Here is a 20,833-nt window from a genome sequence, read left to right as displayed (position 1 = left end):
TATATACTGGTGAGCATGTGGAGAAATTAGAACCCTCATATGTTGCTGGTGGGAATAGTAAATGAAGCAATCATTTTAGAATGCAGTTTGGCAGTTCCTCAAAATGTTAATGAATTACCATTAAGACCCAGCAATTCAAAAAAAAAAAAAAAAAAGACCCAGCAATTCTACCCCTAGGTGTCTTCCCAAGAGAAATAACACATATCCAAACAAAAATGTGTACACCAATGTTTTTAGTAGCATTATTCAGAATGGCCAAAAAGTAGAAACAATCTAAATATCTATTAAGTGATAAAATGGATCAACAAAATGTGGTATACAATGGAATACTATTCAACAATTTAAAAGAATGAAATACTGATATATACTAAAACATAAATGAACCTTGAAAACATTACTCTACAAGAAAAAAGTTAACATAAAAGACCAAATACTATATGATTCTATTTATATGACATGTCCAAAAATGGCAAATTTATGGAGATCTGCCTAGGAACGAGAGTAATTAACTGGGGGATTAAATCTAAATAGCCGAGGAACATATAGGAATGATTGAAAATGTTCTGAAACTAGAGTATGAATAGTTACACAACTCAGTAATAAACGTATTAAAATCATTGAGTTGTATATTTAAAATGTGAATTTTGGGGAGCCTGGGTGGCTCAGTGGGTTAAGCCACTGCCTTCGGCTCAGGTCATGATCTCAGGGTCCTGGGATCGAGTCCCGCATTGGGCTCTCTGCTCAGCAGGGGGCCTGCTTCCCTTCGCCTCTCTCTGCCTGCCTCTCTGCCTACTGTGATCTCTCTCTGTCAAATAAATAAATAAAATCTTTAAAAATAATAAAATAAAATAAAATAAAATAAAATAAAATGTGAATTTTATAATAGGTAATTATGTGTTAATCAAGTAAATTTTTTTCAAAGATTTATTTATTTGACACAAGTAGGCAGAGCAGCAGGCAGAGGGAGAGGGAGAAGCAGGCTCCCCACCCAGCAGGGAGCCTGACTCCGAGCTGGATCCCAGGACCCTGGGATCATGACCTGAGCCAAAGGCAGCCACTTAACCAACTGATTCCAAGTTAATTTTTTTTTTTTTTAAACTAGAGGAACTGGGGGATGAGCACAGGACAGCAGAAGTTTTGCATTTAAGACTTACTCAAGCTGTTAACATGATAGCCAAGTGTCTGGGACAATTAGAAAGTTGAGAGAGATACCAGACTACAGAGATTTAGTAATACAGATTTTGGAGCCACCAGGAAAGACATGACAAAGGGACTTTTACACGTCTTCAACTCTGTACAAATCAATCTACCCTGAAAAGATTTTCACTTGACTATGCTAATTTTCTATTATTCCTTTTCAGAGTTCTTCAACCACTGATTTTTATTGATTGCTTTCATTTCTTCCACTACCCTATTCTTTTTTATTCTATCAAAGTCTGTGTTCCTTCCTTATCTCATTGTTGAAGCTATTCTCTCAACTAATGGTACCCCAATTTCAAAATCAGTGGCCTTTTCTCTACTCCCATTCTTTTTAACTTACCTGCAAGAAGGATGGTCAAACTCCAACCCATGAAACTTGTCTCTTAGCTTGTACTACCTTATACTATTTTTAGTCCTCTTCCCACTTCTCTATTTGTTTTATTTACCAAATACTTTTACCTCCCAACCTCACCCACTTTATCAAACTAAGGAAGAACCTATGCTCCAAAAACAAGAGAGAATTTGGTATTTATTTCTTTCTTCTTCTCACAAAATCTGTTTATTAACCCTAACCAGCATCTCCATTAATTGTCCTTACAGTATTTCTCAGGTCTTTGTCCTACTTTGCCAATAAGAAAATAAATTCAAGAACATTAACTTGGCTTTTCTCAATTTTGTAACCAACAAAATCAATCCATGGGGAATTATATGGACAATGAATGGAATTCAGTGTCTGTTTGTAACTCATAAAAAAATTAATGGGATTTTTTTTTTTAAGATTTATTTAATTTATTTATTTGACAGACAGAGATTACAAGTAGGCAGAGAGGCAGGCAGAGAAAGAGAGGAGGAAGCAGGCTCCCTCTGAGCAGAGAGCCCGATGCAGGGCTCGATCCCAGAACCCTGGGATCATGACCTGAGCCAAAGGCAAAGGCTTTAACCCACTGAGCCACCCAGGCACCCCTGAATGGGATTATCCTAAGCAGATCCCTAGGAAGATATTTTTCCCAGTCTGAAAACTTTATTTATTTTTAGATTTTTTAAAAAAGATTTTATTTACTTATTTGAGAGAGAGAGTGAGCAAGAGAGAAAGAACAGAGGGAGAGGGAGAGTCTGCTGAGAAAGGAGCCTGACGTGGTGATTCGATCCCAATACTACAGGATCATGACCTGAGCCAAAGGCAGATGTTTATCGACTGAGCCACCCAAGTGCCCCAGAAATTTTAAAAATAGTTAGAGGGATGGGGCGCCTGGGTGGATCAGTGGGTTAAGCCTCTGCCTTTGGCTCAGGTCCTGGGATCTCAGGGTCCTGGTATCAAGCCCCACATCAGGCTCTCTGCTCAGCAGGGAGCCTGCCTTCCCCTCTCTCTCTGCCTGCCTCTCTGCCTACTTGTGCTATCTCTCTCTCTCTCCCCTCCCCGGCCCCGTCAGATAAATAAAACTTAAAAAAAAAAAAAAGAGGGTGCCTGGGTGGCTCAGTCAGTTAAGCATCTGCCTTCAGTTCAGGTCATGATCCCAGGGTCCTGGGATCAAGTCCCACCTCTGGGCTCCCTGTGCAGCGGGGAGTCTGCTTCTCCCCCTGCCCCTCCCCCATGCCCATGCTTGCCTGCTCTCGTGCTCTCTCTCACAAACATAAATAAAAATATTATAAATAAATAAACACAATCAGAAAACTAAGAATTTTGTGTGATCTTTTCAAATTTACATTTAAAGATATAACTGTTTCCTGGCAATTAATTTATGCTCAGTTGACTATTAATGAAATAAAAAATGTTTAAGTTCTAGAAAGCCAGCAAAAATTTCTTGATTTCTAAAATCTGGAATCACAAAGTACAAAACTATAAATCTCAAGTAACATCTATAAAACATGTGGCTGTAGGCCATTCTCCTATAGACTATTTCAGTCAAACTTTATTACTTTCAAAAAATTAACTTACCAAATCCCAAAGTCCAACTTGCCCAGATTTGGCCCCAGCTGCCACCAAAGTTCTAATTTCTGATGGGTGGAGAGCCACAGAAAATATTGCACCTCTGGTGACTTTATGAACAGTATCTTCATTAATGACCATGCCACTTAAATTGGCTTTATAGCTGAGGAAAAGAAGTTAAATTTTAGAAGTAAAACCAATCAGTAGTCAAAATAACTAAAAGATGACTCAAAAAATAAAAGAGACACAGTTAGTGAAAACAGTCAACCTCCTAATAATCAAGTAAATCAAATTAAAGAATGGGATACTATTTTTCACTTACAAAAGGTAGCAGGCTGCAGTTAAAACATACATTCACTAACAGTGCTAGTGGCAGAGTAAATTCATATGAGATTTTTAGAAGAAAAAGATTTTAGAAAACAATTCAGTAATGTATACTAAAGCCAGAAAAATGTCCCTTAATACTTGAGTCATTAATCTCACTTCTGGAATCTATCCTAAAGAATTAACCCACCATCACACATATACACTTTAATATATGTACACATATAACTAAATATGCAACTAACCACACAAAACTAAACTGAATATAATTCCAAATACCAACAAAGTCAGAAAAAGTTAAGTAAATGAAATAGTATGCAATTAATCAATAAATTTAAAGACTCTAGTAACATAATATCAATGTTTTGTAACTATAATATTAATGAAATGCATAATGCAAATTTATATATACACTAGAATAAACTAAAAATGTACATGGATTCACTCATTTATTAAATAATGAGTGAACATATATCATGTACCAGGCACCATTTGGTTACTGAGACAAAATCCCAGCATTTAGGAAACTCGTATCATAGCGGTATTGCAAGTGGCAATAGTTGGAAGAAAATATACAAAAACAACAAATGCTAGGATAGAAATATTATAGGTAATCATTTCACCTCATTTTCAAAACTTCTTGTAATGGTATATGATCTTTATAATTTAAAGACTGTAGAAAATATAAATCAAAGGCATGGGATTTTTAACTCACCTTTTAATGTTAACTAACTCCTTCTCAGTATTCTTAATACTTGTCTGAAACAATGAAAAATACCAAAGTACTAAGTTAATATATGTACTGAAATTTCCTTAACAGATAATTCTAAAAGCCGTAAGCCCTCCCAAGTGATACCTTGCTCACTTCTGCCCAAGTCTGTAAAAATCTTTTAAATAGTTCACTGTCATCATCTTGATTTTCAGGAGTCATTTCTAAAGGCCCAGGAGGTAACAAAGGCTGTTATAAAAAATAAGAAAATAAAGACTAAAATGAGAAATAAAACGGGTTGATTATTGCTCTGCCCTAGAATGTAAGTTTTTTAGTACTCTACTTTCAGTACCAACATAGGTGACACATCATTAGCATTCAAAAACAGTTGTTCAGTGAATGATTGCCAGGTATATCCTATAAACTAATAACATATATTACCCTATTTCATCCTCATAATAATCCAGTGAATGAGATACCACGTTTTAAAGAGATAATAATGAATCTTAGAGAAGTTACCTTGTCAAAAGTTACAATGCCAAGAACAGGAGTTGCTAGGAATGGATTCAGATTGGTTCAATTGCATTACTCAGAGCAAAGTTATTACTTTATGCCAGCAATTTTTTAAATCATAGGTTGTAACCCATGCATTGTGAAATCATTTCAATGTATTATAGCCAGCAATGTTTTAATGAAAAGCAAAAGAACAGAAAATACAAAAAGTACATCACATGCAATGAGTATTAAGTATCATTTCACAAGTGTTGCTTCAGTTGTGTGGCATTAATGAGTTAAATGTAAATATATCTACCATGGGCGGAGGCTTCAGAAATACTGGAAAGCTACTCTTCCCAAGCACCTTAATTTGCAATTAGCTCCCAAAGCACCAATCTAATTAGTGTTACCTTCTAAAGTGTAATTAAGCACTTAGATAAAAGTATTAAAAACAGTGGGTGCACTTGAATAAAAAAATGATTAAAATATTATTTAGATAATAAACTTGGTAAGTATAAGTAAAACTCTTTCTATTCACTGATAGTACAAAGTTATACTACAGCAAGGGACCATCACCATTATCACATATTATGCATTATTAATAACATTAATACTACCATTTATTGTTTATTTACTAAGCCCTTAACACAGTATACAGAACTTTATAGATACTGTTTCACTTAACTCCCACAAATCCTCTTTGAAATTTCTATACTGTTGCCACTTTAAATATGGGGAAACTGGGGCTCAGAAAGTTTAAGTAATTCACCCATAATTCCATAGCATGTAAGCCTACAAAAATTCAAACTAGTCTTTATGATTTTGACATTTTAATCATTAAACAAGAATCAGTCAAGTATGTACTTAATGAAGAACCTATTAAAGAAATTTAATGACCTTTAAAATCTAGTTTCAAACATTTCAAATTTTTCAGTATTTTATTGAGTAATATATTGTTTTTGCACTTTCTTACATTTTCATCTGCAATTACTGTCGGCTGGGCTGGGGGTGCTGGTAATGACACTCCTGAAGGATCTACTTTTAATAATCTCATTGACCTTCTACATCCAGTCCCATTTTCTTTCTTCTTTGGCTTTTTCCTAAAGGAGTAAGGGAAAAAAATTCAAGTTATAAAACAATGATCTGTATTTGTTAATATTAAGGAGATAACTTCCAGGAATGTATCTCATAGATATACTCACACATTACAAAAATATACATACATGACTACACTGATTCTAACTGAACATTTATGTTTCCATGCTTTTAAATAAAATCCTAAATGTTCACCATGGAGAGGTGAGAGGTGTTAAATCATGGTATACATCTCTAAGAGAATAATATGCAAATGTAAGAAGAATGAAATAGACCTTTGCACACTGATATGACATGAATTCTTCGATATAAGAAGGAAAAACAAGGTCCGGTACATGCTGAATATGCTTCCATTTTTTTTGAGAGAAAGGTTATGTACACACATGTATTTGTACATACTAAGAATAGCTATTAAAGAATACACATGAAACTACTAACAGTGGTTTCTTCTAGGGAGAAGGCCTGGAGAACTGAGGTCTAAAATGGAAAAGAGATTTAAATGTTCCACTGCATTTCCTTCCATATAGTTTACCCTTTTTAAAATCATATACGTACCCTACTTCTTTTGTGCACTATTTTTTCATTTTAAAAAAGTAGTTCAGAACTTCCAGTTTCCAGTTCCACAAATAAGGAACTTGAAATTCACCACCCTGTCTTTTCAAGTAAAAAGGTAAACAGATTAACAAGTCAGTAACTCTTCTAGGATCCTTAAGAGAAGCAAAGACACAGTGCAAACTGCTTTCTGTCCTCAATACTGGAGAGACAGGCAAATATAAGGAGTCATGGCCTACTGGAACAGAAAGTCAAGAACCAAAACCACAATGGGAACCAACGCCAAGGCAGGAAAACCTGAACTGTACTGACCAGATGCTGGAGGCTCAGCATGGACAAGTTAAAAACTCCAGAGTGGTCCACACAAAAACCTGCACATGAGTATATATAATAGCTTTATTCATAACTGTCAAAACTGGGAAACAGCCAAGATGTCCTCAACTGAAGATATATAAAGTACGGTATATCCAAACATGGAATATTATTCAGCACTAAAAAGAAACAGGCTATCAAGCCATAAAAAGACATGGAGAAAACTTAAATGTCTATTACAAAGAGAAGGAAGTAAATCTGGAAAGGCTACATACTGTATGATCGCAAATACATGGCCTCCTATTAAAGGCAAAACAATGGAGACAAAAAAGATAACTGCCACAGCTGAGGGTGATAAGTTGATTAAGAGAGAACATAGAGGAATTTTAGGGTGGTAAAAGTACTCTATATATTATAATGATGGATATATATCATTATACATTTGTACAAACCCATACAACACACAACACCAAGAGTGAACTCTAAGGCCAACTATGGACTTTGGATGATTATGATGCATTAGTGTAGATTCATCCTTGGTAATTAATGTACACTACACTGACTGGTGCTGATAATGGGGAAAATTATGCATGTGTGGGGGCAGAGGAATATACAGGAAATCTCTGTACCCTCCTCTCAATTTTGCTGTATAACTGAAACTGCTCTAAAAAAGTCTTTAAAAAAAAATAAACCCTCAAGGGGGACTCACCCCTAGTATTTTGTGAGATTTACAACCAGGAACTCAAGTAGGTCTTCAGTAAATATCAGAGAAAAATCCCCTCATGCTTCCCACAGTGGGAGGGGGAAAAGAACCATTTTTGAAATACACCAGAGCACTTTGTTCAGAACTGGTTAACCAGAGCCTAATCTGCTAGGGTATTATCAGAGTTTAACGTCAGAGAAAGGAAATACCCAACTCTAGCCCATTCTTACCCTCCTCTCCCACCTAACAGGGGAGGAAAGAAAATAAAACACCATGAAATTCACAGCTCAGAAAACAAAGGCTCTCTAAAAGACTGAGACCTAATCACAAGACTATAGAACAGCTTTCTCTCCCCTTCCACAACTACTAAAGGCCTATTTACAACAGCTCCTTTTTCCTAGTACATCATGTCCAGCTATCAAGAAAAAAATTACAAGGCACAATGAAAGACAAATAACACAATTTAAAGAGACAGAGCAAGCTTCTGGGGGCAGGCACCTGGGTGGCTCAGTCGTTAAGTGTCTGCTTTACGCTCAGGTCATGATCCCAGGGTCCTGGGATCAAACACCACATCAGGCTCCCTGCTTAGCGGGAAGCCTGCTTCTCCCTTTCCCACTACTCCAGCCTTTGTTCCCTCTCTCACTGTGTCTCTCTCTGTCAAATAAATAGAATTTTTTAAAAATCTACTTTAGGGGCACCTGAGTGGTTCAGTGGGTTAAAGCCTCTGCCTTTGGCTCAGGTCATGATCCCAGGGTCCTGGGATCCAGCCCCACCTCGGCCTCTCTGGTCAGCAGGGAGCCTGCTTCCTCCTTTCTCTGCCTGCCTCTCTGCCTACTTGTGATCTCTGTCTGTCAAATAAATAAATAAAATCTTCAAAAAAAAAATCTACTTTAAGTATAAAGACACATAAAGATTAAAAATAAATGAATGGATAAAAATAGATCATGCTAAGACAAATGGAAAGAAAGCAGGAGTGACTATATTAATTTCAGACAGAACAGACTTCATAGCAAAGAAAGTTATCAGAGATAAAGAAAGGCATTACATAATGATAAAGGTCCAATTCTCCAAGACAGCATAACATAATGCACCTAACAACAGAAAATCAAACTATGTAAGGCAAAAACTAACAGAATTCCAAAAAGAAATAGGTGCCTCTACTATCTTAGTTGAAGACTTAAACACTCCCCTGTTATAAATGGAGAGATCCAGCAGGCAGCAAATTAGCAAGGGCACAGATGAACTTGACATATACCATCCACAAACTAGATAAAACAAACATCTGTAGACCAATTCATTCAAAAACAGAATACAAATCTTTAAAAAAAAAATTGTTAAAAAGAAAAGGGGAGAGGGTACCTGGGTGGCTCAGTGAGTTAAGCATCAGCTTTCTGCTCAGGTCACGGTCCCAGAGTCCTGGGATGGAGCCTACATCAGGCTCCCTGCTCCATGGGGATCCCGCTTCTGCCTATGCCTCTCTCTCTCTCATGAATAAATAAATAAAATCTTTTTAAAAATTTTTTTATCTCAAAAACAAAATACACATTTCCTCTCAAGCTCAGATGGAACATTCACCAAGGCAGACCACATTCTAGATCATAAAACACACCTTAACAAATTTAAAAGTACAGAAATTTTAAAAAGAAGAAAATTTTACAATGTTTGCTCTCAGAACACAACTGAATTAAACCAGAAGTCAGTAAGATAAAGATACCTGGAAAACCCAAAATACATACAAATTAAACAACAAATAATACATGGGTTGAGGAGCCTGGATGGCTCAGTTGGTTAAGTATCTGCCTTTGGCACAGGTCATGACCCTCACATCGAGATCCTCATCAGGCTCCCCTGCTTGACAGGGAGCCTGCTTCTCCCTCTCCCTCTGCCTGCTTCTCCCCCGTGTATGCTCACACTTTCTGTCAAGTAAATAAATAAAATCTTTAAAAAAACAAAACAAAACTCATCCACATTACTGATTATATGAAAGCATTTTGTGTATATTTGCATTTTTTTTCTTATCTTTTCATCCTTACTTAGGTTTCCCTCGTCAAGACAATCCCAAGTTCCTGTTTTCTTCTCTGCCACTTGAGGAATTCTATTACTTTTTCAGTCAGGTGCCTCATTATACTGACCCCAAGGCATCCTGAATGAGACTGGGATGATTCTAAGGATCACCGCTAAGTGAAATAGAATCCTCCCCAGTTCTGTTCAGGCTCATGTCCTCTCTACCACTCCAACCCTTCAAACAAGTTATTAAAACATCCTCCAGGTAATTAACTTGTCTTCTCACCCCACCCTGGAAAATACAGCCTCAGTCCCTGGTCATCCATTGGAACAATCCAATTCAATGAAATAACACATACAAGGGCACTGGGTGGCTCAGTTGGTTAAACATCTACCTTCGGGCCAGGTCATGATCCCATGGTCCTGGGATCAAGCCACACCTCAGGCTCCCTGTTCAGCAGGGAGTCTGATTCTCCCTCTGCCCTGCTTGTGCTCTGCTCCCTCTTTCTCTCTCTCTCAGGTAAATAAATAAAATCTTTGGGGCACCTGGGTGGCTCAGTGGGTTAAGCCTCTGCCTTCGGCTCGGGTCATGATCTTGGGGTCCGGGGATCAAGCCCCTCATTGGGCTCTCTGCTTGATGGGGAGCTTGCTTCCCCCTCTCTCTCTGCCTGCCTCTCTACCTACTTGTGATCTCTCTCTCTCTGTCAAATAAACAGAATCTTAAAAAAAAAAATTAAAATAAATAAAATCTGTTTAAAAAAAAGGGGGGGGAAGAAAACAATCTGTTAAATCTCAAAAGGATATAAAAAATATTTTTACCTAAATGAAAATGAAAACACAACCTAATAAAATATGTGGGATGTAGAGAAAGCAGTGCTTACAGGGAAATTTGTAACAGTTGAGTCCACAGATTAGGAAAGAAGGTCAAAAATCAATCATCTAAGTTTCCAACTTAGGAAAACTAGAAAAAGAAGAGCAAATTAATCCAAAGGAAAAGAAAAGAAATAATAAAAGTTGAACAAATCAATAAAATTAAAAAGAGGAAATCACCGGGGGCAGGGTGATGCAGGAGTAAATCAGCAAAACCAAAAGCCAGTTCTTCAAAAACACCAATAAAATTTGGGGCATGTGGGTAGATCAGTTGTTTAAGTGTCCAACTTTTGATTTCAGGTCAGGTCATGATCTCAGGGTCTTGAGATCAAGCCCCATGTCCAGCTCCATGCTCACCAGAGTCTGCTTGAGATCCTCTCTCTCTCCCTCTGCCCCTCCCCTTGCTTGTGCTTGGCTGGTCTCTAATTAATTAATTAATTGATAGATAGATACCAACAGCGGTGTCTGGGTGGCTCAGCCAGTTAAGCATCTGCCCTAGGCTCAGGTCATGATCTCAGGGTCCTCTCTGCTCAGCAGCAAGTTCGCTCCCTCTCCCTCTGTGATCTCTCTTGCTCTTTCTCATTCTCACTCTCTCTCAAATAAATAAAGTCTTAAAAAGTAAAAAATTAAATTAAATTTAAAAAGACCAATAAAATCAGGGTTCCTAGGTGGCTCAATCAGTTAAGTGTCTGCCTTCAGCTCAGGTCGTGATCCCAGGAGTCCTAGGATCGAGCCCAGCACTGGGATCCCTGCTCAGTGGAGAGCCTGCTTCTCTCTCTCCCTCTGCTGCCATTCTGCCTACTTGTGCTCTCTCTGTGTCAAATAAATAAATAAAATCGTTTTTTAAAAAAGACCAATAAAATCAATAAACCTCTAGGGAAGGCTAACTAATAAAAAAAATTAACAGTATCACAAAGGAAAGAGGGGTCTCACTATGGATCCAACAGACATTAAAAATAAAGGAATGATAAAAAAATAAATAAATAAATAAAGGAATGATATGAACAACTCTATGCCCACATATTTGATAACCTAGATGAAAGACAAGTCTTGAAAAGACTCAACTGCTAAACTCACAATCTGAATTAGAAATAGATAATCTAAATAGGCTTACACCTATTAAGGAAATTATACAATAATTAATAATCTTCCAAAACAGAAAGCACCAGGCTGACATAGGTTCACTGGTGAATTTTACCAAACATATAAGAAAGAAATTATAACAATTCTCTACAACCTCTTTTAGAGGATAAAAGCAGAGAGAATCTTACCTACCTCATTCTAGAAGGTCAGCATGACCCTAATACCAAAACCAAAGATATTATAAAAAAGAAAATTACAGACCAATAATCTCTCATGAGCAGATGCAAAACCCTCAAATATTAGTACAAGGAACCCAACAATGTACAAAAAGTATTACAAGCCACAACCAAGTGGGATATATTCCAGGTATGCAAGATTGGTTCAACACTCAAAAATCACTTATTGTAATCTATCAAAAAATCATTCAATGTAATCCATCACATTATTAGGCTAAAAAAGCAAAATCACACGATCCCATCAACTAACGTAGAACAGGCTTCTAACTAAATCTAACACCCATTTGTGATTAAAAAAAAAAATCTCAGTAGAGGGGAACTTTCCAAACTTGACAGAGAGTACCTACAGAAAACTTAGAGCTAATGTCATACTTAAATGGTGAGAAACACCAAGCCTTCCCACCGATAAGGTATAAGATAAGATGTCCTCGCTCACCATTCCTTTTCAACCTTATGCTGGAAGTTCTAGCTAAAGCAATAAGACAAGAAAAGAAAAGAAACAGTACACAGATTTGGATGAAAAAAATAAAAGTATATTTGTTCAAGAGTTTCCAGGTTGGGGACACCTAGAGGCTCAGTCAGTTAAGCATCAGGCTCTTGGTTTTGGCTCAGGTCATAATCTCGGAATCATAAAAACAAGCCCCAAGTCAGTCTCTGCACTGGACATGGAGCTTACTTAAGATTCTCTCCCTCTCTCTCTGCCCCTCCCCCTCCTCACATGCACACTCTCTCAATAAATACTTTTTTAAAAAATAAAAATAAGAGTTTCCAGGTTGGTGAACACATGGATGTGCTGGAATAATAGCAGTGAGAGAGTGCTCTGAGAGGACATGGACGCTCTATACCATTTCCCCATGCCCTGCCCTATGCATCTCTTCCTTTAGCTGTTCTAAGTTATATCCTTTTATAATAAACCAGTAATCTATTAAGTTAAAAAAAAAAAAAAGCTGGGACACCTGGGTGGCTCAGTTGGTTGGGTGACTGCCTTTGGCTCGGGTCATGATCCTGGAGTCCCACATCAGGCTCCCTGCTCCTTGGGGAGTCTGCTTCTCCCTCTTACCTTCTTCCCTCTCATGCTCTCTCTCTCTCTCAAATAAATACATAAAATCATTTTGCTTTAAATTATTTTTAAATTAAAAAAAAAAAAAAGCTGCAGGGGCACATGGGTGGCTCAGTTGGTTAAATGTCCCGGGATCGAGCCTCACATCATGCTCCTTACTCAGCTAGGAACCTGCAAAATATACAGGGGCACATGGGTGGCTCTGTTGGTTAAATATCCTGGGAACGAGCCCCACATCATGCTCCTTACTCAGCTAGAAACCTGCTTCTCCCTTCCCTCTGCTTGCCACTCCCCCTGCTTAGGCTCGCTCATGCCCTCTCTCTCTGCATCAAATAAATAAATAAAATCTTAAAAAAAACAGAGCTTGCATTTGCTCATAGATGACATGATAGTCTATGTAGAAAATCTTTTCAACAAATGGTGCTAGAACAAATGGACAACCACATTTTTTAAAAAAAGTATCAATCTAGGGGCACCTGGGTGGCTCAGTCAGTTAAGCGTCTGCCTTTGGCTCAGGTCACGATCATCAAGCCCTGCATCAGGCTCCCTGCTTAGCGGGGAGCCTGCTTCTTCCTCCCTCTGCCTCTTCCCTGGCTCATGCTCACTCTGTCTCTCTCACTCATCTCTTCCCCAAAAAATAAATAAATAAATAATCAATCTAGACACAGCTTTACCTCCATCACAAAATTAACCCAAAAGAGATCACAAATCTAATGTAAAATGCAATACTATAAAACTTGTAGAATCGAAAATCTAGGTGACCTTGGGTATACCAATGGTTTTTGGAATAAAACACCAAAAACACAATCCATGACAGAAAAAATTGATGAAGTAAACTTCATTAAAATTAAAAACTTCTGTTCTGCAAAAGACACTGTCAAGAGATGAGAAAACAAGCCACAGACTGGGAGTAAATATTTGCACATCTGATAAAGGACTGTTATCCAAAATATACAAAGAACTCTTAAAACTTAAAATAATAAAAAACAAACAACTTAATTAAAAAATGAGCCAAAGATCTTAACAGATAGTTCACCAAAGTAATATACAGATAGCAATAAGCATATAAAAAAATGCTCTACCTCATATTATCAGAGAAACAGAAATTAAAAGAACAATGAGATATACCAATACATATTTATTAGAAGGGCCAAAATCCAGAACACTAACAACAGCAAATGCTCGTGAAGATGTGAAACAACAAGTTTAAGATTACAGTTTCTATTATTTTACCATGGTAACAATTTTTTCAAATTATAAATAACTCAGTAATACATCATGGTATAAGCACTGTAAACCAAATCTTTTACCTTTTGGATTCAGGAGGCTGCCTCTTTTTTATCATTTCACGGAGCCTTGCAGCTGACTGCAAAATATACAAAACATACATGGAAAGATACTACCTTATAAAATATTAAGTAAGCTGTTTTATCAACACTGAACTAAGATCTATATAGGAAATAAAGATCCTTAAGATATAATACCTGCTCTTGGTAACAGACATGAGACAAATAAACCATGAATAATAAAAGTAAGTAAATAATAACATCTAAAGAACTGGAGGACTCGGTTAAACATTAGACTTGATCTGGGCTCAGGTCTTGACCTCAGGGTCAAGAGTTCAAGCCCCACATTGTATTTACATTCTGATACCTTGGACCAGGTTGCTAATGAGTTTACATGATTGAACATTAAAACATTTAATCAAATATACTATCATGAATTAAAACATGACAGTTTAACTTCTGCTATAGGCAATTCTATTTTGATATTTTCCAGAAAAGCTGTATTACACTTCTATAAATCAAATCATAATTTCTGGTAACTAAAATCAAAATCAGAGATACTTTGTTTAAATTTCTGATGACTTTTCAACTTCTAGTAACTAACAATTTAGTCCCTTATATTAAGTTACCCACCTTTCCCTCAAGATGCAAACACATGCTGAATATTTGAGAATGTGTAATCAAAGATATCAAGTAATTATTTAATAAAGCCAAGGGCTTGTTACCTTTTGAAGGAAAATATCACACACCTTCCTGAAAGGCTACCTCACCCAGGGTGATCTCACACACAGAAGTTTCACCCACAGTGTGAAGACATAATGTAAATTACACATTTAGTTATGATTATAAAACATTACCATACATTGGCCATTTATCCTTTTTTTTAAGATTCTGAATTTATTACCATTTTTGAAAGCTCTTATTTATTTATCTGATGGAGAGAACACAAGCAGGGGCAGTGGCAGACAGAGGGAGAGGAAGCAAGCTCTCTGCTGAGCAGGGAGCCTGACGTGGGGATCCAGCCCAGGATCCTGGGATCACGACCCAAGCCAAAGGCAGACGCACAACCAACTGAGCCACCCAGGTGCCCCTGGCCATTTATCCTTAAAGCTCACTATACAAAGCATATTTTCATCTATTCTTTAAGATTTAAAAAAAAGACGGGCGCATGCGTGGTTCAGCTAGTTAAGTGTCTGCCTTCAGTTTAGGTCATAATCCCAGGGTTCCCTGCTCAACAGGAAGTCTGCTTGTCCCTCTCTCTTTGCCCTTTCCCCCACTTCCACTCATGCTCTCTCCCCCTCTCAAATAAATAAATAAATCTTAGGGAAAAAAAGGATTGGGGGAGGGGGAGAAGGCTTGTCCTCTCCTCTACCACACATCCCTCAACCCATTCCTCCTATTTCCCCTTTATCCTTTAGAGGAGGCAACCACTTGGAACATACACTGTTCCCCTGAATCCAAGATAACCTTTCATAAGACACCATTATCTTATGCACCAACAAAAGGAAGAGCTGCCAGTTACAGTTTCAAGATGTCAATTTCAAAAGCATTAAAACGAAAAAAATTAGAATCAATAAAATATGGTAACCTCCTCTTACTAAACACAAAACTCAGTCCTAATTTCACCCTCCCTTCTCTAATATATGAAACCTGATACTATGAGTATTTTATTGACCTATGGGCAAGAGGAATGGCATCTTGCTCTTAATTAGAAATTCCACACAAACCTCAGACAACTGAAGAGAAGCAAAAAAGTTTGCATTTTCTGATATGTTCTTCAGTCTCTTCCTTTCATACGGTGACAATCCTGAAAATTCATCCTATGAAATTACACCAAAAAAAATTCTGTTACTTTGCATGATCCACAGGAAAGCACCTCAAAAAACTAGGTGTTGAATTCTCAAATGTATACTTTCCTTCAAATAGTACCTGCTTTATTCATTACATGCTTTCTTACCAATTTGCACACAATCTTTGCTGCACTGGATACCAAATGTAAGAGTTTGAATTTGGGATAATCACAAAGTATCTACATGGCTTCCCAATTAAATAACAAGGGACAGAGCAGAAGTCAAGTAATATATCCTAAAAGCAAATTATTTCCTATTGGTCATAAATCGTACCATTACTCACAGTTATCTTTTTATTAAACAAAAAGAGAAATCAGTAACATAAAATTTTAAATTCATTCAATGAGTTAAGGAAACTTAGATAAAAGAACAACAGGCGCGCCTGGGTGGCTCAGTGGGTTAAAACCTCTGCCTTCGGCACTGGTCATGATCCCAGGGTCCTGGGATTGAGCCCCCAACTGGGCTCTCTGCTCGGCAGGGAGCCTGCTTCTGCCCCCCCAACCCTCCCACCCCGCTCCGCACCTCCCTCTCTGCCTACTTGTGATCTTTGTCTGTCAAATAAATAAACAAGATCTTTAAAATAAAAAAAAGAAACAACAACAACAACAGAGATATAGGCACAGGCAGAAAAGACAATAAAACCAGACAATTAAGCTCGGAGGTCCAATATCCAACTAATAGTTATAGAGGTAAAAAAGAGGAGCAGAGAAAATGGAGGAGAAAGTTATTAGAGAAATAATATAAGAAGGTTTCTTGAAACTAAAGACATGCATTTCCACATTAAAAGAACCCAATGAGTATGCAGAACAACAAATGAAAAAAGATCAAAGCTTACACACATCACAAAATTTCTTAACACCTGAGGTAACTAAGGTTAAAAAAAAAAAAGTTTGCAGATAAAGGTAAAAGATCATGAAGAGGGGCGCCTGGATGGCTCAGTGGGTTAAGCCTCTGCCTTCGGCTCAAGTCATGATCTCAGGATCCTGGAACTGAGCTCCACATCACGCTTTCTGCTCAGCGGGATGCCGGTTTCCCCCTCTCTCTCTGCCTGCCTCTCTGCCTACTTGTGCTCTCTCTCTGTCAAATAAATAAATAAAACCTTTAAAAAAAAATCATGAAGAAACAAGAATCAGAATGTCACTTCTCAATACTGAGGGGAGCTAGACGACAATGAAAGAGTGTATTTAAAATTTTAAGGAAAAATCACTTTCAACTTACAATTCTAAACCCAGTTAAGCTATCAATCAAATGTACAGCATAAACACTTTTCAGACACGTAAATTACCTCTCCTACACCTTTTCTCAGGAAGTTATGAGCTGCACTTCAAAATAAGAGAATAAACTTTATTTTTTTTAAAGATTTTATTTATTTATTTAACAGACAGAGATCACAAGTCGGGAGAGAGGCAGGCAGAGAGAGGGGGAAGCAGGCTCCCTGCCGAGCTGAGAGCCCGATGCCGGGGCTTGATCCAAGGTCCCTGGGATCATGACCTCAGCTGAAGGCAGAGGCTTAACCCACTGAGCCACCCAGGTACCCCAAGAGAATCAACTTTAAAAAAAGATCCAAGAGAGTATCCAGGGTACAGAAGTTCCAGATCAGGAATGATAAAAGAAATCCAAAGGAAAATGGTAAAAGGCAGGCCAAGAAAGGGTTAAACAATCCAGAATGAAATAAGATGGAGGTGCTCAGGAAATGTTTCATGAAAAAAACCATATAGATATATGAAGCCATAAAAATTCTGTTACAACTCTGCTAGAGATTAGGCTATACCGAGTAAGGATGTGAGAAAGGGAAGGAGTGGGTAGGCACATATGTGTATAAGGTATAGCATGAATGAAACAAGTCCTCATCTTCCATATTAAATCAACAGATAATACTGAAGGGATAAAAGCTAAAAAGGGTCAAAGTATAATTTGTCTACTGGGCAGCACCAATCACAAACAGAAAAGTTATGTGGCAGAAATTGCTGAGTGTTCTGATTTGTTTCTGAATATGTATGTGTGCACATATGGAACTACCTTTCTGTGTGAATACATATACACATACAATTGTGGGGTTGTATGACTTATATGTGGATGTACATGTATGTATTACTTTGACCAAAATAAAAAATATTCCTCACACACACAAAATAACAGCAGCAGTAAAGGTAAAAATTTTATTGTGTCATTGCCTTTACAAATGCTTTTCAGGGAAAAACAGCACCACCACCATCATCAAGGACTTCATAAGATTCTATTTTAAAATCAAAGAAACAAAATTAAATGATTATACTTACCAAAGAAACAATTAAGAAAACTAAGAAAAATAATCAGTATTTTTTTTTTAAGATTTTATTTATTTATTTGACAGACAGAGATCACAAGTAGGCAGAGAGGCAGGCAGAGAGAGAGGAGGAAGCAGGCTCCCTGCTGAGCAGAGAGCCCGATGTGGGACTCGATCCCAGGACCCTGAGATCATGACCCGAGCAGAAGGCAGCGGCTTAACCCACTGAGCCACCCAGGCGCCCCTAACTGATTATACTTACCTAAGAAAACTAAGAAAAATAATCAGTATTTTTAAGTGGTATGTGTAATTCAAACCATTTTTTACCCATCACCCACCTCTCAAAAACTTGCAACACGTAACAGGAAGACCAAGCAAACCACCTCAGAAGAAGTGGGCTCTCGAAGTAAACATATATAGCAAATAAACATTTTTTTAAAACTTCATTATCTTCAGAAACACTTAAGAAGTTACTGTATCCATAAAACAAGGGGTAATGTGTTTTTTAAAAAATCAAAGTAACCTGAATTTAAAACTTGCCTGATGCCAAAAATTCACAAAATGTATGAATCCATTTACCTAACATTCTCAAAATGACAAAATTGTAGAGATAAAAAACAAATTAGCAGTTGCCAGGGCCTAAGAAGAGTGAGAGGGAGGGCTATAGGCCTAACTACAAAGAAGTATCTTAGGGTGCCCGGATGGCTCAGTCCCTAGAGCATGCAACCCCTGATCTTAAGGTAGTGAGTTCAAACCCCACACTGGACCCTACTTAAATTTAAAAAAAGAAAGAGCCCAAGGGAAATTTTTGTGGAGATGGAATATTTCTGTATCTTGATTATGGTGGTAGTTACAGTAATCAACATGTGATAAAGTGACAAAGAATTATACACATGCCTTGTATGATGTGAATTTCCCCATTATGATACTGTGATATAGTTATATAAGATGTATCCACAGGGAAAAAGTGGGTGAAAGGTACATGATACCTCTCTGTACTATTTCTGCCAATTGTTATACATCTATAATTACTTAGAGATAAAGACTTTCTGAAAACAGATGTTTCTCACAGCTAACAACATACTTAATAGCGAAAGACTGAAAGCTTTTCCCCTAATGCTCAGGAACAAGAAAATATGTCTGCTTTTGCTATTTCTATTCAACAGTATACTAGAGATTCTAGGACAATCAGGACAGGATGACTAGAAAAAAAATAATATTAAAAAACATTCAGACTGAGGGAATCCTGGGTGGCTCAGTCGTTAAGCATCTGCCTTCAGCTCATATCATGATCTCAGGGTCCTAGGATCAAGCCCTGCGTTGGGCTCCCTGCTCCACAGGAAGCCTGCTTCTCCCCCTCCCACTTGCCCTGCTTATGTTCCCTCTCTTACTGTCTCTCAAAGCAATAAAGAAAATCTTTTAAAAACAAACAAACAAAAAAACCCAGACTGAAAAGGAAGAAATAAAACTATCTTTATTGCCAAAACATGGATCTTATGTATAGAAAACACTTACGAATTCACACGAAAAACTAATAAGCAACCTCAGCGAAGTTCCAAGATACAAGATCAATATACAAAAATCGGCTATAAAGGGGCACCTGAGTGGCTCATTGGGTTAAGCCTCTACCTTCAGCTCAGGTCATGATCTCAGGGTCCTGGGATCTGCACCGGCAACTGCATCTCCGGCCCTCTGCTCAGCAGGGAGTCTGCTCCCCACCCCCGCCTCCCTGCCTCTCTGCCTACTTGTGATCTCTGTCAAAAAAATAAATAAAATCTTTTTAAAAAATCAGCTATATGTCTATACACTAACAATGAACAATCAGAAAATGATTTTAAGAAAACAACACCATTCATAATAGCAGAGCTCTGTCGGTTGAACATCTAACTCCATCTTGGCTCAGGTCATGATCTCACAGTTGTGACATAGAGCGCCCCTTCCAGCTCTGTGCCTCCACATGGAGGCACAGATCTCTCTGCCTGAGATCTCTCTCTGCCTCTGCCACATCCTCCCTCCCACGCTCACATGTGTGAGTGCGCTCTCTCAAAATAAATAAATAAATAAATTTAAATTAACAACTTTTGGGGTGCCTGGGTGGCTCAGTTGATTAAGTGTCTGCCTTCAGCTTGGGTCATGATCCTGGGGTCTGGGATCAAGCCCCACATGGGGCTCCCTGTTCAGTGGGGAGTCTACTTTTCCCTCTTCCTCTAACTCTCCCTCCACTTGCGCACACGCGCGGTCACTCTCTCTCTCGTGCTATCTTGAATAAATAAATAAAATAGACCACAAGTATGCCGGGAAGCAGGCGGTAGGGGGAGGGGGGAGAAGCAGGCTCTCTACCGAGCAGAGAGCCCCATGTTAGGTTCGATCCCAGGACCATGAGATCATGATCTGAGCCAAAGGCAGAGGCTTTAACCTACTGAACCATCCGGGCCCCCCCTATATAAATAAATTTTTAAAGAAATAAAATCATTAACAACTTTTGTATGTCAAAGGACATTATCAAGTACATGAAAATAAAGTATAAAAAATGGGAGAAAATACTTGCAAGTGATATATCTAATAAGGGTCTAGTGTCCAGAATATATAAAGAACGCTTATAATTCAAAACAAAGTTACAATTTAATTTTCCAAATGGCAAAGGGCTCGAAAAGATATTTCCCCAAAACACAAATGGCCAATAAGTACATGTAAAAATGCTCAACATTACTGATCATTAGAAAAACAAAAATCAAAACCATAGTGAGACACCACATCACATCCACTAAAATGGTTATAATCAAAAAGACAAGGAGCACCTGGCTGGCTCATTGGCCCTAGAATTTACTCAATTTAAAAAAAAAAAATACTGGGGTGGGGGG

At 37.8% G+C, this 20,833-nt stretch overlaps 1 protein-coding gene across 1 annotated transcript in view; it reads right to left on the bottom strand.

The window, feature by feature from the left end:
• The window catches only part of WDR76 (WD repeat domain 76), a 62,710-nt gene that overhangs the window by 32,441 nt on the left and 9,436 nt on the right, over positions 1 to 20,833 (bottom strand). Inside the window, 6 exon segments of the mRNA XM_032343540.1 lie at positions 3,137 to 3,290; positions 4,167 to 4,210; positions 4,308 to 4,409; positions 5,629 to 5,755; positions 13,881 to 13,936; positions 15,584 to 15,676. Coding sequence (XP_032199431.1) covers positions 3,137 to 3,290; positions 4,167 to 4,210; positions 4,308 to 4,409; positions 5,629 to 5,755; positions 13,881 to 13,936; positions 15,584 to 15,676 — 576 coding nt within the window.

This window comes from Mustela erminea, chromosome 5 (genome assembly GCF_009829155.1).
Source record: "Mustela erminea isolate mMusErm1 chromosome 5, mMusErm1.Pri, whole genome shotgun sequence".
In the NCBI taxonomy this organism is placed as follows: Eukaryota; Metazoa; Chordata; class Mammalia; order Carnivora; family Mustelidae; genus Mustela; species Mustela erminea.
The sequence above is the reverse complement of the archived record's forward strand: the minus strand, read 5'-3'. Positions and strand labels throughout refer to the sequence as shown.